The 20,808-nt window shown below is 45.0% G+C and overlaps 1 protein-coding gene across 2 annotated transcripts in view; it reads left to right on the top strand.

Annotated features, from left to right (window-relative positions):
* Positions 1 to 1,790: 1,790 nt before the first annotated feature.
* Positions 1,791 to 20,808, top strand: part of LOC106603214 (A-type potassium channel modulatory protein KCNIP1) — a 37,503-nt gene continuing 18,485 nt past the window's right edge. The window contains exon 1 of one of the 2 annotated variants that reach the window (XM_014196567.3): positions 1,791 to 2,954. In XM_014196567.3, the coding sequence (XP_014052042.1) occupies positions 2,867 to 2,954 (88 nt within the window). In that variant the 5' untranslated portion in view covers positions 1,791 to 2,866. Of the gene's footprint in view, positions 2,955 to 14,515; positions 14,868 to 20,808 lie in introns of those variants that run through there. The other variant, XM_014196569.3, reaches the window with a different exon arrangement.

The following is a 20,808-nucleotide window of genomic DNA, read 5'->3' as shown; positions in this document are numbered from 1 at the left end:
GCATGTGACAATTACAATTTGATCTCATCCTCTCTCTCTCTCTCTCTCTCTCTCTCTCTCTCTCTCTCTCTCTCTCTCTCTCTCTCTCTCTCTCTCTCTCTCTCTCTCTCCAGATGAATTGTTTATTATTATTGCTATCCTGGTACGCAGCTGTGTGCCTGTAACCGTACAGGCAAGACACTGCGCATAGCCTACATGCTCTCCTCTCTTCCCCCGGCTGTACCTTCCTGTGTGTTGTTTCCATTCAGTGGCTGTATACAGTGGGGTCCGGAATTATTGGATCGATTGATAAAGCTGATAAAAAAATATTGTATAAAATGAACAATACAAATACTGAGCTATATTGTATGCTCCAAAACATGGAAAGATTAAATTATATTATACTAATACAATTACTCAGAGAAAAAATATTTTATTTAAGAAGTAAAAAATATATAGAGAGAGCCCCTGTTTTCAATAATCCAGCACCCCTCCCCCTGCGAGGATAATGACACTGAGACTTTTTCGAAAATGTTTTATGAGATTGGAGAACACATTGGGAGGGATCTTAGACCATTCCCTACATACAGAATCTGTCCAGATCGTTAATATGTTTTGTCAACGCTTATGGACTGCCCTCTTCAATTCAAACCACAGGTTTTCAATGGGGTTCCAGTCCGGAGACTGCCATTGCAAAAAGTCGATTTTGTGTTCAAAGGCTCAGTGTCGTTATCCTCGCAAGGGTAGAGTGCCGCAGTATTGAAAACAGGGGATCCAATCATTTTGACCCATATTACTTCTTAAATAAAATATATTTCTCTGAATTGTATTAGTATAAAATAATATTATATTTCCATTTTTTTGAACAGGGTACAGGGTGCCAGGCGCACCGGTTTGTGTCAAGAACTGCAACGCTTCTGGATTTTTCACGTGCAACAGTTTCCCATGTGTATCAAGAATAGTCCACCACCGAAAGGACATCCAGCCAACTTGAAACAACTGTGGGAGGCATTGGAATCAACATGGGCCAGCATCCCTGCTTTCGACACCTTGTAGTGTCCATACAATTCAATATTAAGAAGGCAATATTAGGAAGGTGTTCTTAATGTTTTGTACACTCAGTGTAGATAGTGTTCATATTTGAACAGCTTTAGTAATAACAAAATGAGATATGCCTTCTCGTGGGGATAATCCACTTTTCAAACTCACACCATTCCAGATAAGAATATCTCTATGGACCGAGCAAGGCCCAACACTAATCTGCACTTTAATTAGAACCACGAAAGGCTTTTTAGAAGCATATTTTCTCCTCTTTGCATACCTATTCCTCACCACTCCCCCTTCCATCCATCCTCCATCCCTTCCTTCCACAGCCTCTTCACACAATAATCCCAGTAACTTGCCCTACTACTGTCATCTCAGTGGCTTCCTCCTCTAGCAGTCACAATCCCTGTAGCTGGCTGGTGTATTAACCCAATGACGGCAAGCAATAATCAGGCGCTTAAGGCTCACTTGAAAAGGATGAAATAATATACCTTAAAATAAAGAAAAGATAGATTCAAAAAAGGAAGGGGAAGAGGGAACCAAGGGATGTTAAATGTTGCCTCATCCTCATGTGGCTGGGGGGGGGGGTAGGAAGAGGTAGGAAGAGTGTGTGAGACAGAAAATGGAAGAGTAGGAAGAGTGTGTGTGAGACAGAAAATGAGAGAGAGACCAACAGGGAGATAGAGAGAGACAGAGCACATGTGCGAAAGGGGAGGAGGGAGAGCGAGGGAGCAAACAGCGGTGGAAGTGGGTGGCGTTCTCTGCTGCAGGGATCTGTCCAGGAGCAGAGCTAGACAGAGGCAATACACAGCAGTACAGAACCGAACAGAACAGAACAGCACATACGCAGGGCTCCAGTTATAAGCGGCCCAGAGAGGACCAGGCAACACAGAGAGAGAGAGATTGAGAGAGAGGTATATAAAGATAGAGAACCCGCTGTCCACAGAGACCTCAAGAGGAACACCCCAGAGACTGAGGGAGAGAGAGGGGTGATCAAAAAGACAGAAACACAGAGGGGGGGGGAGAGGAGAGGACACAGGAGAGAGGAGTGGACACGGCATCTCCACGGACACAGAGAACTTTCTACAGCGCACTGAGCTCTCTACGATGGTCTGCATTCTACGCCTTCCTGAGCCACTCAATTATTAATCTTTCCCTTCTCATCTGATGTTGAAACACAACTTTTCCTTTTAAAGTTTGAGAGACGGACATCTGGGTATTTCTTACCTACCAACATATATTTGTTTCTGATACTGCTGGCTGTTTTTCTGTCTGTGCAACAGAACAGACTTTGGATCTTACTTGTATGCCTGAATGTGTGGGTGAGTGTGTGTGTGAGTGGGGGTGTGAGTGGGTGTGTGAGTTGGTGAGTGTTAGTGAGAAAGTGTGTAACTGAGTGTTTGAGCGTATAAGTGATTGAGTGAGTGTTAGTCTGAGTGAGTGAATGATTGAGTTTTGGATTCAATGTAAGAAAGGCCGGAAGACAGGTACTGTACCTCTAACTTACAAGCGGCTTCATCTTTCCTCACAGTTTTCCCCATGAGGATTCTCTAAACGGGACTTTGAAATCTCTTCTCTAAGGGCCTCATCAAGAAGATATGTGTTTTCACACTGGATAATTTTAAAGGGTCCATCCTTTGCGTGTAAGGAGCCAGTGAAGGAGACATTTCTCCACCTTAGGCTCCCGTCAACTCTTTGAAGGAGGCATTCCTAACACATATAATGAACCTTTGAGAGACAATTTGTTCTACTCTTCTCTACCCCATCAGGAGTGGGTGAGGAGGACAGTGGCAGATCAGCTCCAGTGACGCTCCAGTGGCCACGTCGGCCCGTCTCTGTCAGGATGGCTGGCTGTACCTGCCGCTGCAGACAGGGGGTGCTCAAGTTCATTCAGTCTCTACGCAGACTTGTCTCTGGGACGCTTACCAAAGGTACTGCACCCGCCTCATCTAACATGCCTTAACCTCCTCTGTTTCCTTTAAGTTCTCTTATTTTCCTTGGCATCCTCCTTTACTCTCACGCTAGCTATGTTCTGTAGATATGATATTGTAAATATTATGCGAGAAAGGAAGTCACTACGTCTGGTCATTTCCATGTAGAAGGACCCATGAGCACCAACATGTGAAGTTTATCGGAGCATATCAAATTGGGTGTCAAAGGACAGCTAAGAGACTATATTTTTGAATATTTTTATTAAGGCATATATAGCATTTTCAACCATTTTAAATTGTAAAAATGTAGAATGAGCAAAGGCTTTGATTTCTTGTCAAAGACATTGAAAAGGAGGTTTTAGAAAACGGGAAAAAGTCTAAAAATGTATCACAAATACAGTAAGAGTCAAACGTTTTGGACACACCTACTCATTCAAGGACTTTTCTTTATTTTACTATATTCTACATTGTAGAATAATAGTGAAGACATCAAAACTATGAAATAACACATATGGAATCATACCAAAAAAGTGTTAAGCAAATCAAAATATATTTTAGATTCCTCAAAGTAGCCACCCATTTCCTTAGTGACAGCTTTGCACACCCATTCTCTCAACCAGCTTCACCCGGAATGCTTTTCCAACAGTCTTGAAGGAGTTCCCACACATGCTGAGCACTTGTTGGCTACTTTTACTTCACTCTGCAGTCCAACTCATTCCAAACCATCTCAATTGGATTGAGGTTTTAATTTTTTTATTTATTTCACCTTTATTTAACCAGGCAGGCTACTTGAGAACAAGTTCTCATTTGCAACTGCGACCTGGCCAAGATAAAGCAAAGCAGTTCGACACATACAACAACACAGAGTTACACATGGAATAAACAAACATACAATCAATAATACAGTAGAAAAATCTATAAACAGCATGTGCAAATGAGGTAGGATAAGAGAGGTAAGGCAATAAATAGGCCACGGTGGCGTAGTAATTACAATATAGCAATATAGCAATTAAACACTGGAATGGTAGGGTGTGCAGAAGATGAATGTGCAAGTAGAGATACTGGGGTGCAAAGGAGCAAGATAAATAAATAAATACAGTATGGGGATGAGGTAGATTGGATGGGCTATTTACAGATGAGCTATGTACAGGTGCAGTGATCTGTGAGCTGCTCTGACAGCTGGTGCTTAAAGCTAGTGAGGAAGATATGAGTCTCCAGGTTCAGAGATTTTTGCAGTTCGTTCCAGTCATTGGCAGCAGATAACTGGAAGGAGAGGCGGCCAAAGGAGGAATTGGCTTTGGGGTGGACCAGTGAGATATACCTGCTGGAGCACGTGCTACGGGTGGGTGCTGCTATGGTGACCAGTGAGCTGAGAAAGGCGGGGCTATAACTAGCAGAGACTTGTAGATGACCTGGAGCCAGTGGGTTTGGCAACGAGTATGAAGCGAGGGCCAACCAACGAGAGCATACAGGTCGCAGTGGTGGGTAGTATATGGGGCTTTGGTGACAAAACGGATGGCACTGTGATAGCCTGCATCCAATTTGTTGAGTAGAGTGTTGGAGGCTATTTTGTAAATGACATTGCCGAAGTCGAGGATCGGTAGGATGGTCAGTTTTACGAGGGTATGTTTGCAGCATGAGTGAAGGATGCTTTGTTGCAAAATAGGAAGCCAATTCTAGATTTAATTTTGGATTGGAGATGTTTAATGTGAGTCTGAAAGGAGAGTTTACAGTCTAACCAGACACCTAGGTATTTGTAGTTGTCCACATATTCTAAGTCAGAACCGTCCAGAGTAGTGATGCTGGACGGGCGGGCAGGTGCGGGCAGCGAACGGTTGAAGAGCATGCATTTAGTTTTACTTGCATTTAAGAGCAGTTGGAGGCCACGGAAGGAGAGTTGTATGGCATTGAAGCTCATCTGGAGGTTAGTTAACACAGTGTCCAAAGAAGGGCCAAAGGTATACAGAATGGTGTCGTCTGCATAGAGGTGGGTCAAAGAATCACCAGCAGCGAGAGCGACATCATTGATGTATACAGAGAAGAGAGTCGGCCCGAGAATTGAACCCTGTGGCATCCCCATAGAGACTGCCAGAGGTCTGTACAACAGGACCTCCAATTTGATACACTGAACTCTATCAGAGAAGTAGTTGGTGAACCAGGCGAGGCAATCATTTGAGAAACCAAGGCTGTTGAATCTGCCAATAAGAATGTTGTGATTGACGGAGTCGAAAGCCTTAGACAGGTCGATGAATATGGCTGCACAGTAATGTCTCTTATCGATGGCAGTTATGATATCGTTTAGGACCTTGAGCGTGGCTGAGGTGCACCCATGACCAGCTCTGAAACCAGATTGCATAACGGAGAAGGTACGGTGAGATTCGAAATGGTCGGTAATCTGTTTGTTAACTTGGCTTTCAAAGACCTTAGAAAGGCAGGGTAGAATAGAAATAGGTCTGTAGCAGTTTGGGTCTAGAGTGTCTCCCCCTTTGAAGAGGGGGATGACCGTGGCAGCTTTCCAATCTATGGGAATCTCAGACGATACGAAAGAGAGGTTGAACAGGCTAGTAATAGGGGTTGCAACAATTTCTGCAGATAATTTTAGAAAGAGAGCGTCCAGATTGTCTAGCCCGGCTGATTTGTAGGGTCCAGATTTAGCAGCTCTTTCAAAACATCAACTATCTGGATTTGGGTGAAGGAGAAGTGGGGGAGGTTTGGGCGAGTTGCTGTGGGGAGCGCAGGGCTGTTGACCAGGGTAGGGGTAGCCAGGTGGAAAGCATGGCCAGCTGTAGGGAAATGCTTATTGAAATTCTCAATTATAGTGGATTTATCAGTAGTGACAGTGTTTCCTAGCCTCAGTGCAGTGATTGGCTGATTGTGGAGGCCAGATCATCTGATGCAGCACTCCATCAATCTCCTTCTTGGTCAAATAACTCTTTCACGGCCTGGATGTGTGGTTTGGTTCATTGTCCTGTTGAAAAACAATTGATAGTACCACTAAGCGCAAACCAGATGGGATGGCGTATCACTGCAGAATGCTGTGGTAGTCATGCTGGTTAATTGTGACATGAATTCTAAATAAATCACTGACAGTGTCACCAGTAAAGCACCCCTACACCATCACACCTCCTCCTCCATGCTTCACGGTGGGAACCACACATGCAGAGATCATCCTTTCACCTACTCTGCATCCCACAAAGACATAGCGGTTGGAACCAAAAATCTAAAGTTTGGACAGATTTCCACTGGTCTAATGTCCATTGCCGGTGTGTCTTGGCCCAAGCAAGTCTCTTCTTCTTATTGGTGTCCTTTAGTAGTGGTTTCATGGCAGCAATTCAACCATGCAGTCTCCTCTGAACAGTTGCTGTTGAGATGTGTCTGTTACTTGAACTTTGAAGCATTTATTTGGGCTGCTATTTCTGAGGCTGGTAACTAATGAACTTATCCTCTGCAGCAGAGGTAACTCTGGGTCTTCCTTTCCTCATGATCCTCAGAGGGCTAGGAGACTGGCTGTAGGCACGGGCTCAGGATCCTCAGAGGGCTAGGAGACTGGCTGTAGGCACGGGCTCAGGATCCTCAGAGGGCTAGGAGATCCTCAGAGGGCTAGGAGACTGGCTGTAGGCACGGGCTCAGGATCCTCAGAGGGCTAGGAGACTGGCTGTAGGCACGGGCTCAGGATCCTCAGAGGGCTAGGAGACTGGCTGTAGGCACGGGCTCAGGATCCTCAGAGGACTAGGAGACTGGCTGTAGGCACGGGCTCAGGATCCTCAGAGGACTAGGAGACTGGCTGTAGGCACGGGCTCAGGATCCTCAGAGGACTAGGAGACTGGCTGTAGGCACGGGCTCAGGATCTTCAGCTTCAGTTTCTTCAACAAAGACTAATGAAGTCATTCAGCCTCTGGCAACTGGTCTGTGTTCTCAATGATCTCACTGGCTGAATAAGGAGGAAACAACCTGTCCACTTTCTCTCTTACTCTGGGCAGGAACATCTACACTACAGACAATCCATCAGTGCCAAATGAACCAGGCATAATTAGATGGCAGTTCAATTAAAACCCAGTTGTGAACCTTTCACTGAAGGGGTGTCTAATCAAATGGGGGTCATCGCGCTCTCCCAGGAGTTTGGTTGGTGTGTAAAACCCCTGAATTCAGATAACCAAATAGGTGTGAGGGGTCCCCAGGAGGGATTTCTGGCAGAGCCTGATAAAACTCACTGGTAGTGTGTCAGGATGAGCATTCCTTCTCTCTCTCTCTAGGTGCCACGGTCGGTTACCATGGTGGTGTGTCTGTGTTGGATGGTGTTTTACAGTGAGCGAAAGCGAGGCTAGCTCTTATTTATCACCCTGGTTTACAGCTCTGTGTGACACGGTAAGCTCTGGAAGATAATGAAAAAGTGCTTGACATTTTCAGAGAATGACAGTGCGATCAATCTGGCTGTTTTGGGAAGGGTACAGGTGTAAAACCACTTTCCTCAGGCGTTGGATAAAAGCATTGTGGGTGTATGTGTTTCCTTGTGTTTGAGTCAGTGTGTGTGTTTGGATTCTAAACCTGAATTCATGCAGGACTAAGACCTTCCTCTCCTTGAGGCTGAAGCTGCAATTTAAGTGTCAGTTTACAAAATGTTCCTCACTACTTCCATTTCAGGGTTCTCTTTCTCTCACTCTCTCTCCTTCCCACTAAGTACCATTACCTTGTTTACTGTATCCTCTGTCCTTTCATCCTCTCATTACAAATATTCCAGTTCCAGCTGAGATGATTCTTTCTTCTCTCATTGGCACCACTGGAATATTCTGGTGCCAAATCTTCGCCGGCAGAGTCTTATGTAAATGTAACATTAGATCCAGCAAGCCTTTATTCAGGCCCACCACACAAGCACGCAACCCCCCTCCCCCCCTTCCACCTCTTCTCTTTCCTCCCATAATGAGTAAATAATGAGTGCATGATGATTATGTGTGTGTATATTTCTGTAGGTTTTTGTGTATTTCTGCAATAGTGTCTGTAGGTGTATGCCTGGGATGCGTCATAACCTCAGGCATAAGCACAAGCAATGCTGATAGGAGGTATCTCAGGTCAGGTCCTATCTGCAGGCTGCATGGGCCTGGCTGGCGTGCCATGGGACTGCTGCTCTGCTACACCACTCATCCAGTCATCCACTCAGATCCACTCAGAGAGAGCATGGGAGAGATGGAGTGAAAGAAGGAGAGTGCCCTGCCTTCCTGGCCTCTCATGGACTGTATGTGGATTGCTATATATGACGTGTGTGTGTGTGTGTGTGTGTGTGTGTGTGTGTGTGTGTGTGTGTGTGTGTGTGTGTGTGTGTGTGTGTGTGTGTGTGTGTGTGTGTGTGTGTGTGTGTGTGTGTGTGCGAGAGAGCCCTTTCTAATTACAGCAGGCCCTAAACAACAGTAAAGGTCCATGTTTTCTATTCAACCCTTTGAGGGTTGTACGGACCATTAATTAAGGGCACGTTTTTTGTCTCCATTTAAATGGCTGTATGATATGCGATATAATTATTTGTTTTACTTATTTGGTCACTTAATTCTCACCTTGTACATTGTGAAGACAATGTGTAACTATTTCCTGGAACATTATCCAGTGATTGCTGGTGTTCTATACCTTGTGTTTAGAGCATAACATCCCAGTCTCAAGGTGTTTGTCTGAGCAAATGTGTCCATTGGACTGTGGCAGATCTGATTTGTTCAGGCATATCTAAACTGCTGAATTAATAAATAAATAAATCCCAAACTAATTACCATAGATGTGTGAGTGAGCTGTAGCAGTTACTATGGTTATGGTTAACAGTTATTTTTTTAAAGACCTTTCAGGGGTCTTGAGGGGGAAGCTTGAGGGAGTGAAGCGAAACATTGAAGTGAGAGTGAGAGCAACAAGAGAGGCGCTGCTGACTGCACCTTCTGCCCAGTCACTCAGCTCTCTCCCAGAGGATTATGGGTAAAGTTGGGCGTCTCATTCTTTTTTTGGAGAGACCAGAGGAGCACAAACTGAATACACACTCACACACTTGGACACAAACAGAGACAAAGACACATTCTCTCACGAACATGCAAACACAACAAAGAGTCTTACGCACTAATACACAGACACACACACAGACACAAACACACACAAAGGTGTGTGTTGCACACACACACTCACGGAAAAACCCACAGGACACACTTCAAATGGGCCTACACACCTTGATACAGGCACATCTACGTTCCTATAAAGGTTATAAGGTCTGATCAAGCACATTGGCATACACTTGGGTGAGTTTAGTTAGAACATCTGGACTCAGGTCCCACTGGTTGGGGTGTGGGGCCACAGCAAGGTCATTTGTCCCCCTCCATTATATCCAAGCCCTGCCCCTTACACCCTGGCTAGACTGGCCACATTGCGTGCAAGAGCATTGCAAAATAAATGTATGCGTATATGTTATTCAATCATTTCATCCACACTGCTCGCGCACGTCAATGAGCGTCCACGTTGCCGGATGCTAAAATATAACTTATTTCACCATTTGAGACACTTGACACGCTGCGAGTCCCGCCTCTCCCATCTCCTTATTGGTTTTCACAAAGATACAAACCCACGTGGCTGCTTCACAGATGAACAAGGAGAGATTAATCAAAGACGATTGTGTATGACTCCGGGTTAAAATTCTACAAAGAACCAGCTAAAAAGTGGACCATACTGTATGCATGTCAGATATAATAACAACGCAATATTAATCTCCCAGGACAAACTAGCTAGCTAGCTAAATATACATGAATGTTTCATGTGTGCTTCGACCTGCCCCAAAATGAATACAATTGATTCCCAGTTGGTTTTGGTATTTTAACTTGATGGTGTCTGGTGGGGATAGACAAAATCACATGTGCACGATGATGTACACGGAAGGTTGAACCAAGGTGTTAGGTATTTAATCCCCCTCTCTCTTACCCCCAGTTGCTCTCTGCAGCATCACTCTTCCCCCTCACCATCATGACCATGCTCTCCCCCATCTACCACCGCAGGTACAGTGACATTATTTGACTCTTCATACTCACTGTGACTCAACCTTCTCTACAGTACATCCACCTGAACGGCCTGCTCACTTAGATGTACACAGGCGATGCTCCTAAAGTCTGGCTGGACCACTTTCTTTACACTCCTCTCTCTCTCTCTCTCTCTCTCTCTCTCTCTCTAATGGTAGTAGATTGAAGCTGACAGTGTGCACGTCACCACTTTTAATTTTTAAATCCTTTCTCCTCCCTTTTTACGTAATCACATTCCCTCTCAGTTTATTTATATATCTGGCCTCCTCTCTCTCTCTCTTTTTCCCTCTCTCTCTCTCCCTCTCAAACACTGCCCTCGTTTCTATCTCTCTCCTATATGTCTTGTTCTTTCTCTCCGTCTCCTTTGGCCTATCCTCATTTGCCATCAGTATGGTACTGTATATTATAGTACAGTTTGGTATAGTGTAGTATGGTACATTACAAAATGATATAGTATATAATGAAATATATTTGACTATTTCAGTAAACTGTATCTATGTCTGGTATTCCATTCACTTATAAGGAAATGAGATAGCCCTGGCTTGAAGTGGTGGTGACAGGAAGACTACTGTAAAGCTATTGAAATGGTGTGCTATGCTGCCATCTGTTGGTCATGAATTTGCACCACAGCAATGTGTTACTACAGTAAGTGCGTGTTTTGTGTGTGCTCAGGTGTTTGTATGTGTTTTTGATGTGCTAAGTATGTATGCTTAATTGCAATACAACTCTTAGAATCTCAACAGCTTTGGTATAGATAAATTGATCTGTTAGAGATGCAACTCTCAAATACAGAAAAATAAACTCTCTGAGTTGACAAAATGTGAAGAAAATGCTCTTTTGCTATTCTTTGGTGATCATCTCATTTCTATCTCATTTTACCACAGATGGAAATGTGCTCCTGCTCTATCAGGGACCATGGTAGAAGGGAGAATGGCACTGAGTGAGAGACAATATTTGAAACAGAGTGAAACCAAACAGAATAGAATACGGAATAGGGGGTCATTTGAGTGTATGCTATAGGGTGAGTGTATGTGGTTAGGTCAGGGTGTGATTTGGGTGGGCATTCTAGATTATGTATTTCTATGTTTTGAATTTCTATGTTGGCCTGATATGGTTCCCAATCAGAGGCAGCTGTCTTTCGTTGTCTCTGATTGGGGATCATATTTAGGCAGCCTTTTCCCACTGGGTTTTTGTGGGATCTTGTTTTTCTATAGCTACTGTGAAGCCTGCAGAACTTTACGTTCGTTTTGTATTTTTCTTTGTTTTGTTCGGTGTTCATCTATTAAAAGTAAGATGTACGCTTACCACGCTGCACCTTGGTCTCCTTCTTACGACGTACGTGACAGAAGATCCCACCAAAAACGGACCAAGCAGCGTGGCCAGGAGGAGTGGACATGGGAGGACATCCTGGATGGCAAAGGATCCCGGACGTGGGAGGAGATCCAGGCCGGAAGGGATCGCCTCCCATGAAACAGGTGGAAGCAGCGAGGGAGGAACGGCGACGAGATCGGGAGTCACGGCAACGACGGAAGCCCGAGAGGCAACTCCAAAACAAAATTGTGGGGGGGGGGGGCACATGGGTAGATTGGCGGAGTCAGGGTTTAGACCTGAGCCAACTCCCCGTGCTTACCGTGGGGAGCGTGTGACCAGTCAGGCACCGTGTTATGCGGTGATGCGCACTGTATTTCCAGTGCGCATTCATAGCCCGGTGCGCTCTGTGCCTGCAATCCGCATTTGCCGTGCTAGAGTGGGCATTCAGCCAGGACGGGTTGTGCCGGCTCAGCACTCCTGGTCTCCAGTACGCCTCCTCGGTCCAGGATATCCTGCGCCGGCTCTACGCACTGTCGCCAGTGCGCCTTCACAGCCCAGTGCGTCCTGTGCCAAAAAGTGAGCATCCAGCCAGGACGGGTTGTGCCAGCCCTACGCTCCAGACCTCCAGGGCGCCTCCACGGCCCAGTATATCCTGTGCCTGCTCCATGCACCCGGCCTCCAGTGCATCTCTCCAGCCTGGTAAGCCCTGTGCCTGCTCCACGCACCAGGTTTCCAGTGCATCTCCCCAGCCTGGTAAGCCCTGTGGCAGCTCCACGCATCAGGCTGCCAGTACGTCTCAGTCCGGTGAGACCTGTTCCGGCTCCACGTACGAAGCCTCTAGTGATGATCCATGGTCCGAAGCCTCCAGTGATGATCCATGGCACAAAGCCTCCAGTGATGATCCATGGCTCGGAGCCTGTAGTGATGATCCATGGCACAGAGCCTGCAGCGAGAGTCCCCGGTCCAGAGCCTGCAGCGACGGTTCCCAGTCCAGAGCCTGCAGTGACGGTCTGCAGTCCAGAGTCTCCGACGACGATCCACGGTCCGGGTCCTCCGGCGACGATCCACGGTCCGGAGCTTTCAGCGACGAACCCCGAAATAGTCGCCACCGAGGATGGCGGATCCGCGAGCAGAGTGGGGATCCGCACCGGAGCCGCCACCGAGGCTAGATGCCCACCCGGACCCTCCCCTTTTGAGTCAGGTTTTGCGGCCAGAGTCCGCACCTTTGGGGGGGGTACAGTCACGCCCTGACCGTAGAGAGCCTTTTTATTTCTCTATTTGGTTAGGTCAGGGTGTGATTTGGGTGGGCATTCTAGATTATGTATTTCTATGTTTTGTATTTCTATGTTGGCCTGATATGGTTCCCAATCAGAGGCAGCTGTCTTTCGTTGTCTCTGATTGGGGATCATATTTAGGCAGCCTTTTCCTACTGAGTTTTTGTGGGATCTTGTTTTTGTATAGCTACTGTGAAGCCTGCAGAACTTTACGTTCCCTTTGTATTTTTGTTTTGTTCGGTGTTCATCTATTAAAAGTAAGATGTACGCTTACCACGCTGCACCTTGGTCTCCTTCTTACGACGTACGTGACAGATGTAAATAAATGATAAGAAAAAGACAGGAAGGGAGAACATAGAGAGAGCGTCGGGCTACGGGTGAATATTTATGAATGGGGAGCGGAAGCCTAAGTGTACTGTCCCACTCCTCCTGTAGTATTTAACGATTAACCTCCCATTAAAGTGTCTGATTAATCCTGATGGATTTAACTACTGTTAAAATAAAGGTTAAATTAAATATATAGAGGTCAAAGACTCAGGGGATCTTAGTCCATGTCTCAACAGTAGTACGTCTGGATGCCTTGGTTCTTTTCTCTCGTTCATCCACTCAGGTATTCATGTCTGATATCACTATTTAATAGCTAGAATCATTCAGAAAGAGTCATGATCCAATAGTAGAGACTAGTAGAGAGTGCCGTCATTACAAACCAATTACAGACTCTCTCCTCTCCTCCTGACTCCTCGCTGGTTGGTTTCTCTGTTCTCTCTGTCAGGACCCAGTGTGAAGATAGGGACAACGAGGGCAGAGCAGGAGGTGGAGAGATGTTAAGGTGAGAGCGAGAGGAGAGATGAAAGGATGAGAGTTCTTGTATGGACAGATTAAAGGGGGTTTAATGGAGGCCCAGAAGCACTAAGGCTTTGTTACACATTTGGCCTCTTACAGTACCATCCACGTAGACAGGGAAGAAATGAAAACGCTCATATTTCCTCCCTGATCTCTAACACTCCCTCCTCTCTTTGAGGCTATTTTCTCATCTAATCATCAGTTTCTTTATCCCCCTTTCTCAGTCTTTATCTCTTGCCCTCATTTAAATAGTATCTACCAACTCATAACCTTTTCTCTCTCACAAAATTACACCACCAAAAGTGAACAAGAGACATGGTCTCAAATGTTCAGGTGCACTCCAATCTCCCGTGTACTGTCCTGGTGTGTGGTCATCCCTCTGTTCTCACCGTAGGGGGACATCGAGTCAGTGATACAGATGAACACTCCTCCTTTGACCCTCCTCCCAGGGATTTGTAATTAACTATCTCATTTAATCTCTGCTCCGCTCTCTCCTCGGTGTGTGAGGGCCACTGAGTGTGTGTGACCCTGAGAGATCCATAAAATAGCTAGTGTGGGGCAATGTTCATTGGCAAAGGGTAGAGGAACTATTTCTGTGAAGACTGTCTAATGAGCATGTGTGGAGACAAACGACAGGACATGGGCAGGAGCATTCAAGGATGTGTTGTTAATTAATCTGCTCACAACTTTTCATTATCACGTCACACTTTAGTTTGCTGCATTTGAATGAGCATGTTGGCCATTTGTTTCCAAGTATGTTGTGTTTATTAATGCCGGTGACTTTTACGAATGACAGACAGACGACAGGAAGGAGTGAAGGGTTCTCAAGAGGGAAACTGTGAAGAGAAACCCATTGATTTATCACACAAAAAATGTCCCCTTCAAGTCTTTGGGGATTGTGTGAGATAGAGAGTAATGAAGAATTGAGGCGAGAAGGAGAGAAGAACAAAATATGTAATCAAATGTCAAATGTCCCACTTAAATCACAATGTGTGACTTGGCCTGTGTGTGTAACTCCCTATGGACTTGTGACACTTTTATCCAAAACCTCCTCACTCCCATCTCTCCCGCTTATCGCCGTGTGCAACACACGCAGCCCTCCAAATCCACAAGATAGAAAGTAGAGGAGGAGGAACTAGAGAGGAGGATTCAGGGAGCAGAAAAACAAGTTCGGAGAGAGAGGGAGAGAGGAAGAGCGAAGATCACAGCATTTTGAAACCAAGACAATGGTTTACTGCAGAGAGAAGCACACACTGGTGTAAGAGAACAGCAGGGACTGAGACCCGCCTGTAGCGGTGTAGAGAACAGACTAACAGAGAGGAACTCAGAAAGACAGTGAAGGAGAGAGGTAGGGAAATCCAAAGTCTTGAGAAGAGAAGAGGACCTAGACATTGAGATGGGGGTTGTGCTGGGGACTTTCTCCGTGCACACCAAACAGGTCGACTACAGAAGACGAGGTATGAGAACACCTGAGTGTGTGTGTGTGTGCGTGTGTAGACACGTGAGGAGTTCTAGACCAAGTCAATAGCACCGCACTCTCCAAGAGATACATTTCAGAGGTTTATTATAACCTGTTTACATATTGATTGTTCATTGATTTTGTTTATGAGGATTCAGCACATCAGTCTTTAAACACATTACAACTGTGATGAGAGAGCACTGTTTGCATTTGTTTTAGAGGAGTTACTCTGTGTTAGTGTGCTTAATACCGTATGAGGCTGCTGTGGAGTACAGAGCTGGTTACCAAACCAAGCATGTTTTCGGGCAGTTCGTGTGTGTGTGTGTGTGTGTGTGTGTGTGTGTGTGTGTGTGTGTGTGTGTGTGTGTGTGTGTGTGTGTGTGTGTGTGTGTGTGTGTGTGTGTGTGTGTGTGTGTGTGTGTGTCATGTATGTTGTGGTGGCATTTCTGTATATTTTCCCTATGTTTTGGGCCATTATCAAAGTGTTGCAAAGTCTCTTCATGGTTACAATTGGCTGTGAGCTGTTTTTAATGGAAAGCGAGGGAGTGAGACAGTGCCAATAGAAAGCAGAGAAAGAGAGGTGAAGAGGCTGTTAACATGAGATAAGAAGGGGAGATACAGGAAGAGAAGGGTGGGAGAGTCGGATGGTTACACATCCATGATTATTCATGCCTTGATGTTTAATTAAATCGCTGCTGTATGTATGAATACACACTCTCTCACACACGCACACACGCAGGCACACACAAACAGCCTCACATCACTTGCTCGGTTTGGTAACTAAGACACTACCTTTCAAGTGAAAGTGTGTGTATAACCTGTGGCCCTTCAGATGGTTGTCTATACTACTCTACTGTATGTGGTGCTACAGATACACTGCCTGATCATCTATTTCTACTGGTCAAGCAATGGTGACATACAGGACGTTGTTAGGAATTAGTGGAGAAATACTGATCTATTGTCAATACTGAGATGAATACAAAGGGCATCTGACAGAGCCCAAGGATAGCCATAACACCAACTGGTTTCATGGGAATGCTGAATATAGTAGATATTGGCTATTGTACCTCTTCTTATCATAGTTATCAACATCCCTTCCACAGGAATAGAATGCATCATATAACGGTTTGATGTAAATCTGCACTTTGTTGTTGCCCACTTACTCTCCCTCTTCTCCAAGCCTTCCAGTCTTTTTCGCTATTTGAGAGAGAGCGAGAGAGAACAGAATTCCTTTCAAGTATGAAGAGAAAGTTGAAAGGGGTGTAGAAAAAAGCGTGGGGATGCATTTTTAAACGATGGGAGACTTTTTTAGAACACTGACACGTGTGCAGGCACACACACACACACACACACAGACACACGCAGAAAGAGAGAGGTAGAGAGAAAGAGAGATGTACAGTGTTGGTACAGATCCAATGGGATTAGAAGTTCTGGGCAAAAACACAAAATCCCTCAGAATGTTTGAAGCCCTTTCTTCAAATTCACAAGAGCTTTCGGGTGGAAAATGTCCTGTCCTACGTAACTCTCTCTGTATGTCTGTCAGTGTCTCAGTCTCTTGCACAGGCAGGAAGGAGATAGGGGTGCTGTTGCATGGTTCTGAGTCCTGGATCCTGTGTAGACTGGTTATGGTTGATGGCTTTGTTTCTGTGTATGCCTGGTTCAGATGACCTCTTATACTGTGGGGACTGACTCTGATGGCCTGCTTCAGGACTAAATAAACCAGGTTGGTGTGGTGTGAGAGGACTGGCTATGAATGGAGTAGTAAGAAGCAGACACAGCTAACTATGTATTGGCAGGCTCTGAATGCTCTAATATTTATCTTACACCTAATTCAAGCCCAGAGGGGATTCTGTCTACTTCTCTTCTCTCCCTATCTCCCCTCTACTTCTCTTCTCTCCCTATCTCCCCTCTACTTCTCTTCTCTCCCTATCCCTTTTACTTCTCTTTACTCCCTATCCCCCTCTACTTCTCTTCTCTCCCTATCCCCCCTCTACTTCTCTTCTCTTCCTATCTCCCCTCCACTTCTCTTCTCTCCCTATCCCCCCTCCACTTCTCTTTTCTCTCTATCCCCTTTTACTTCTCTTTACTCCCTATCCCCCTCTACTTCTCTTCCTATCCCCCCTCTACTTCTCTTCTCTCCTTATCCCCCCTCTACTTCTCTTTTCTCCCTATCCCCTCTACTTCTTTTCTCTCCCTATCCCCCTCCACTTCTCTTCTCTTCCTATCTCCCCTCCACTGCTCTTCTCTCCCTATCCCCCCTCTACTTCTCTTCTCTCCCTATTCCCCCTCTCTATTTCTCTCTCTCGATCAATCCCCTCTCTGAATACCAATTGTCCCATCATACTAAGGCAGTTGCGTATATATTCCCACAGCATGTAGAACACTGAGAGTTATGCAAAACAATATTCACTACTCAAATGCTACAGAGAGCAGAGATAGGGTTGAGTAGAATCCCACCATGTGCAGAGGAAAGACTGTATTAGTCTCTAATAGGCCGTTCTGTGCTCTGCAGCCAGAAATCCAACATAATTGGGACGAATCGGAATCTCAGTTCTTGAAATAGCTTGTTTTTCTTATAATTAATTAGGATGTGAAGTTTTGATTTAACTTCAGGAAACTCTCTCTCATCTCAAACCTCTCAGTTAATGAGAGCAAACATCAGACAAAGCAGGGAACAAAAACAAGCAGCTATTTATACAGACCACTAGAGACAGAGGAGGCTCCAGCTAAAGGAACTGCGCTGCCCTACGAGACACACAAACACGGCATGAGTTCGTGCATGAGTGTGTGTTTGTGCGTATGTGCATACATGCTTACATGCGTACCCAACTCTGTGTGGGTGATGGGATTGTGTCTACGTTTTTACATAAAATCAGTCATAATTCTAATTTCCATCATTATCTTTTTTGTCCTGAAATGGAGAATCCACGTCTCCTCGACTCATTCCTCCTCGCTGGCACTGACATGTTGTTCTTAGGGAAAATACACATGCAACAGCAAGGCAGGACACTGCCATATGTCAAAGCAATCATGCAGAAAGGGAAGCAGAGGGGTATTTTAGAGGTCATCGTGTGTGTGTGTGTGTGTGTGTGTGTGTGTGTGTGTGTGTGTGTGTGTGTGTGTGTGTGTGTGTGGTGTGTGTGTGTGTGTGTGTGTGTGTGTGTGTGTGTGTGTGTGTGTGTGTGTGTGTGTGTGTGTGTGTGTGTGTGTGTGTGTGTATTTTCCTATGGTTTGCAAAGAAGGGCACCTATTGGTAGATGGGTGGAAATAAAAAAAAGCAGACATTGAATATCCCTTTCAGCATGGTGAAGTTATTAATTACACTTTGCATGGTGTATCAATACACCCAGTCACTATAAAGATACAGGCATCCTTCCTAACTCAGTTGCCAGAGAGGAAGGAAACCGCTCAGGGATTTCACCTTGAGGCCAATGGTGACTTTAAAAGAGTTACAGAGTTGAATGGATGTGATAGGAGAATACTGAGGATGCATCAACAACATTGTAGTTTCTCCACAATACTAACCTAATTGACCGAGTGAAAATAAGGTACAGAATAACACATATTCCATAACACGAATCCTGTTTGCAACAACTTTGCAATAATAAATACTGCAAAAAATAAGAATACAATGAATACAAAGCATTATGTTTGTGGCAAATCCAACACAACACATCACTGAGTAGGGTAACACGGCGTCATTTTTTGCCTTGTCCTCCAGGAACATTTTGTGGGGTGAAGCTTCAGGACTGTTGCCGACTCAGCCTTTCTGTATCCTTGGCCTATTACCTCTGCCGCTGTTAGTCATTGTAGAACTGGTACTTTAAACAAAAGGTAACAAACAAATAAACAACAAGAACTCATGAGCATTGGTTCAACAAACACTTCTTTCTAATCACTCTATACGTTACTATATATTTCAGAGAATTTGTGTTGACGTTTTTTTTTTCTTGCCAACATTTGGAGCAATGTCACTGGAGACCTATGGGTGCTGGCTAGGCTGTGGGGTGGAGGTTGTGGCAGAGGTTGTGGTAGGGGTAGAGGTCATAATGGGGGTGAAGCCAACAGCTCAAATAAGACAGTTTTTTTGTGGGATACGGATGGATAATTCTGAGTGCTGCTTCATAAAGCTGTAAAACCAGTGTATGCCTGCCAACCACCTTTCTTTACTGAATGCGTTTTGGATTCCTGTCCTCTCCGCCAGGTCAAAGGCCACTTTCTGGACAGCCGAGGGCTCTTTTCATTTTTGGGATATGACTCACCAGGTTACATTCGAAAGAGATTGGTAACCCACCCAAATGGCTGTGGCCTGGGGTTTTGACCTGCTTGTCTCAACGGGGCCTCAGGGTTTGGGGTTGCACATTAAAAGCATGTGCAGTTAATGCCCTGCCCTATTCTGACCCCTAACAATAACCGCTATTCTGACCCTAACCTTCTAACCCTAACCCCTATTCTAACCCTATCCCCTATTCTGACCCTAACCTTCTAACCCTAACCCCTATTCTAACCCTATCCCCTATTCTGACCCTAACCTTCTAACCCTAACCCCTATTCTAACCCTATCCCCTATTCTCACCCTAACCTTATGACCCTAATCCTAACCCCTATTCTGACCGTAACACTCACCCCTATTCTGACCCTAACCTGCTGACCCTAAACCTAACCCCTATTCTAACCCTATCCCCTATTCTCACCCTAACCTTCTGACCCTAATTCTGACCCTAACACTCACCCCTATTCTGACCCTAACCTTCTGACCCTAAACCTAACCCCTATTCCTTACAATAGCCCTAACCCTATTCTGACCCTAACCCTAACCCTATTCTGACCCTAACACTCACCCCTATTCTGACGCTAACCTTCTGACCCTAACCCTGACACATATTCTGACCCTAACCCTGGCCTCTATTTTAACTCTGACCCTTAACCCTAATTCTAACCCTGCTAACTGGGGGTTATCTGGCTATGCTAGCAGACATTACCTTATGCTAACTAGCTGGCTAGTATTTTTTTCACCTCAGACTGACTAAATTACTGCTAGGAACAAATGATCAACCATAAGGGGGCATCTCACCCCATTGTAGGAGGGGGGGGGGGGGTTCATCTTGCCCCCAACATACTAACCTAAATTACCTTTTCTAAATGACAAAACATTTGATAAATGTACCTCAAAATCGTTTCGATGGAATGACTTCAAAAATGTTGACGAAACGGAGGACATTTGTAATTGATCAAGACTAGTGGCTGCCAGAGGAACTGTAGAATTCTTTTAGGGGGACATCTTCTGGTTTTTCAGAGAATTATGGGACACACACACACACCTCGCCCCATAGTACCCTACCACTTTTCATATTTTCAAGCATGGTGGTGGCTGCACCATGTTATGGGTATTCTTGACACAGGCAAGAACTAGGGAGTTTTTTATGATAAAAAGAAACGGAATAGAGCTAAGCACAGGCTAAATCCTAGAGTGAAACCTGGTTCAGTCTGCTTTCCAACAGACACTGGGAGACAAATTCACCATTCACAGGAGAATAACCTAAAACACAAGGCCAAATATACACTGGAGTTACTTATTAAGACGACATTGAATGTTCATGAGTGGCCTAGTTACAGTTTTGACTTAAATCTGCTTGAAAATCTATGGCAAGACTTGAAAATGACTGTCTAGCAATGATCAACAACCAAGTGACAGAGCTTGAAGAATTTTCAAAAGAACGTGCAAATATAACACAATCTAGGTGTGCAAAGCTCTTAGAGACTTACGAAGAAAGACTCACAGCTGTAATTGCTGCCAAAAGTGATTCTGACATGCCACTCAGGGGGCTGAATACTTATTTTTCATATTTTCATTACAAATGTTAACATTTGTATTTTGTGTAGATCGTTGACCAAAAAATGTCAATGAAAACCATTTTAGGGGTGTGAATAGATTCTGA

Source organism: Salmo salar, chromosome 04, assembly GCF_965601325.2.
Source record: "Salmo salar chromosome 04, fSalSal1, whole genome shotgun sequence".
NCBI classification, from domain to species: domain Eukaryota; kingdom Metazoa; phylum Chordata; class Actinopteri; order Salmoniformes; family Salmonidae; genus Salmo; species Salmo salar.
The sequence above is the reverse complement of the archived record's forward strand: the minus strand, read 5'-3'. Positions and strand labels throughout refer to the sequence as shown.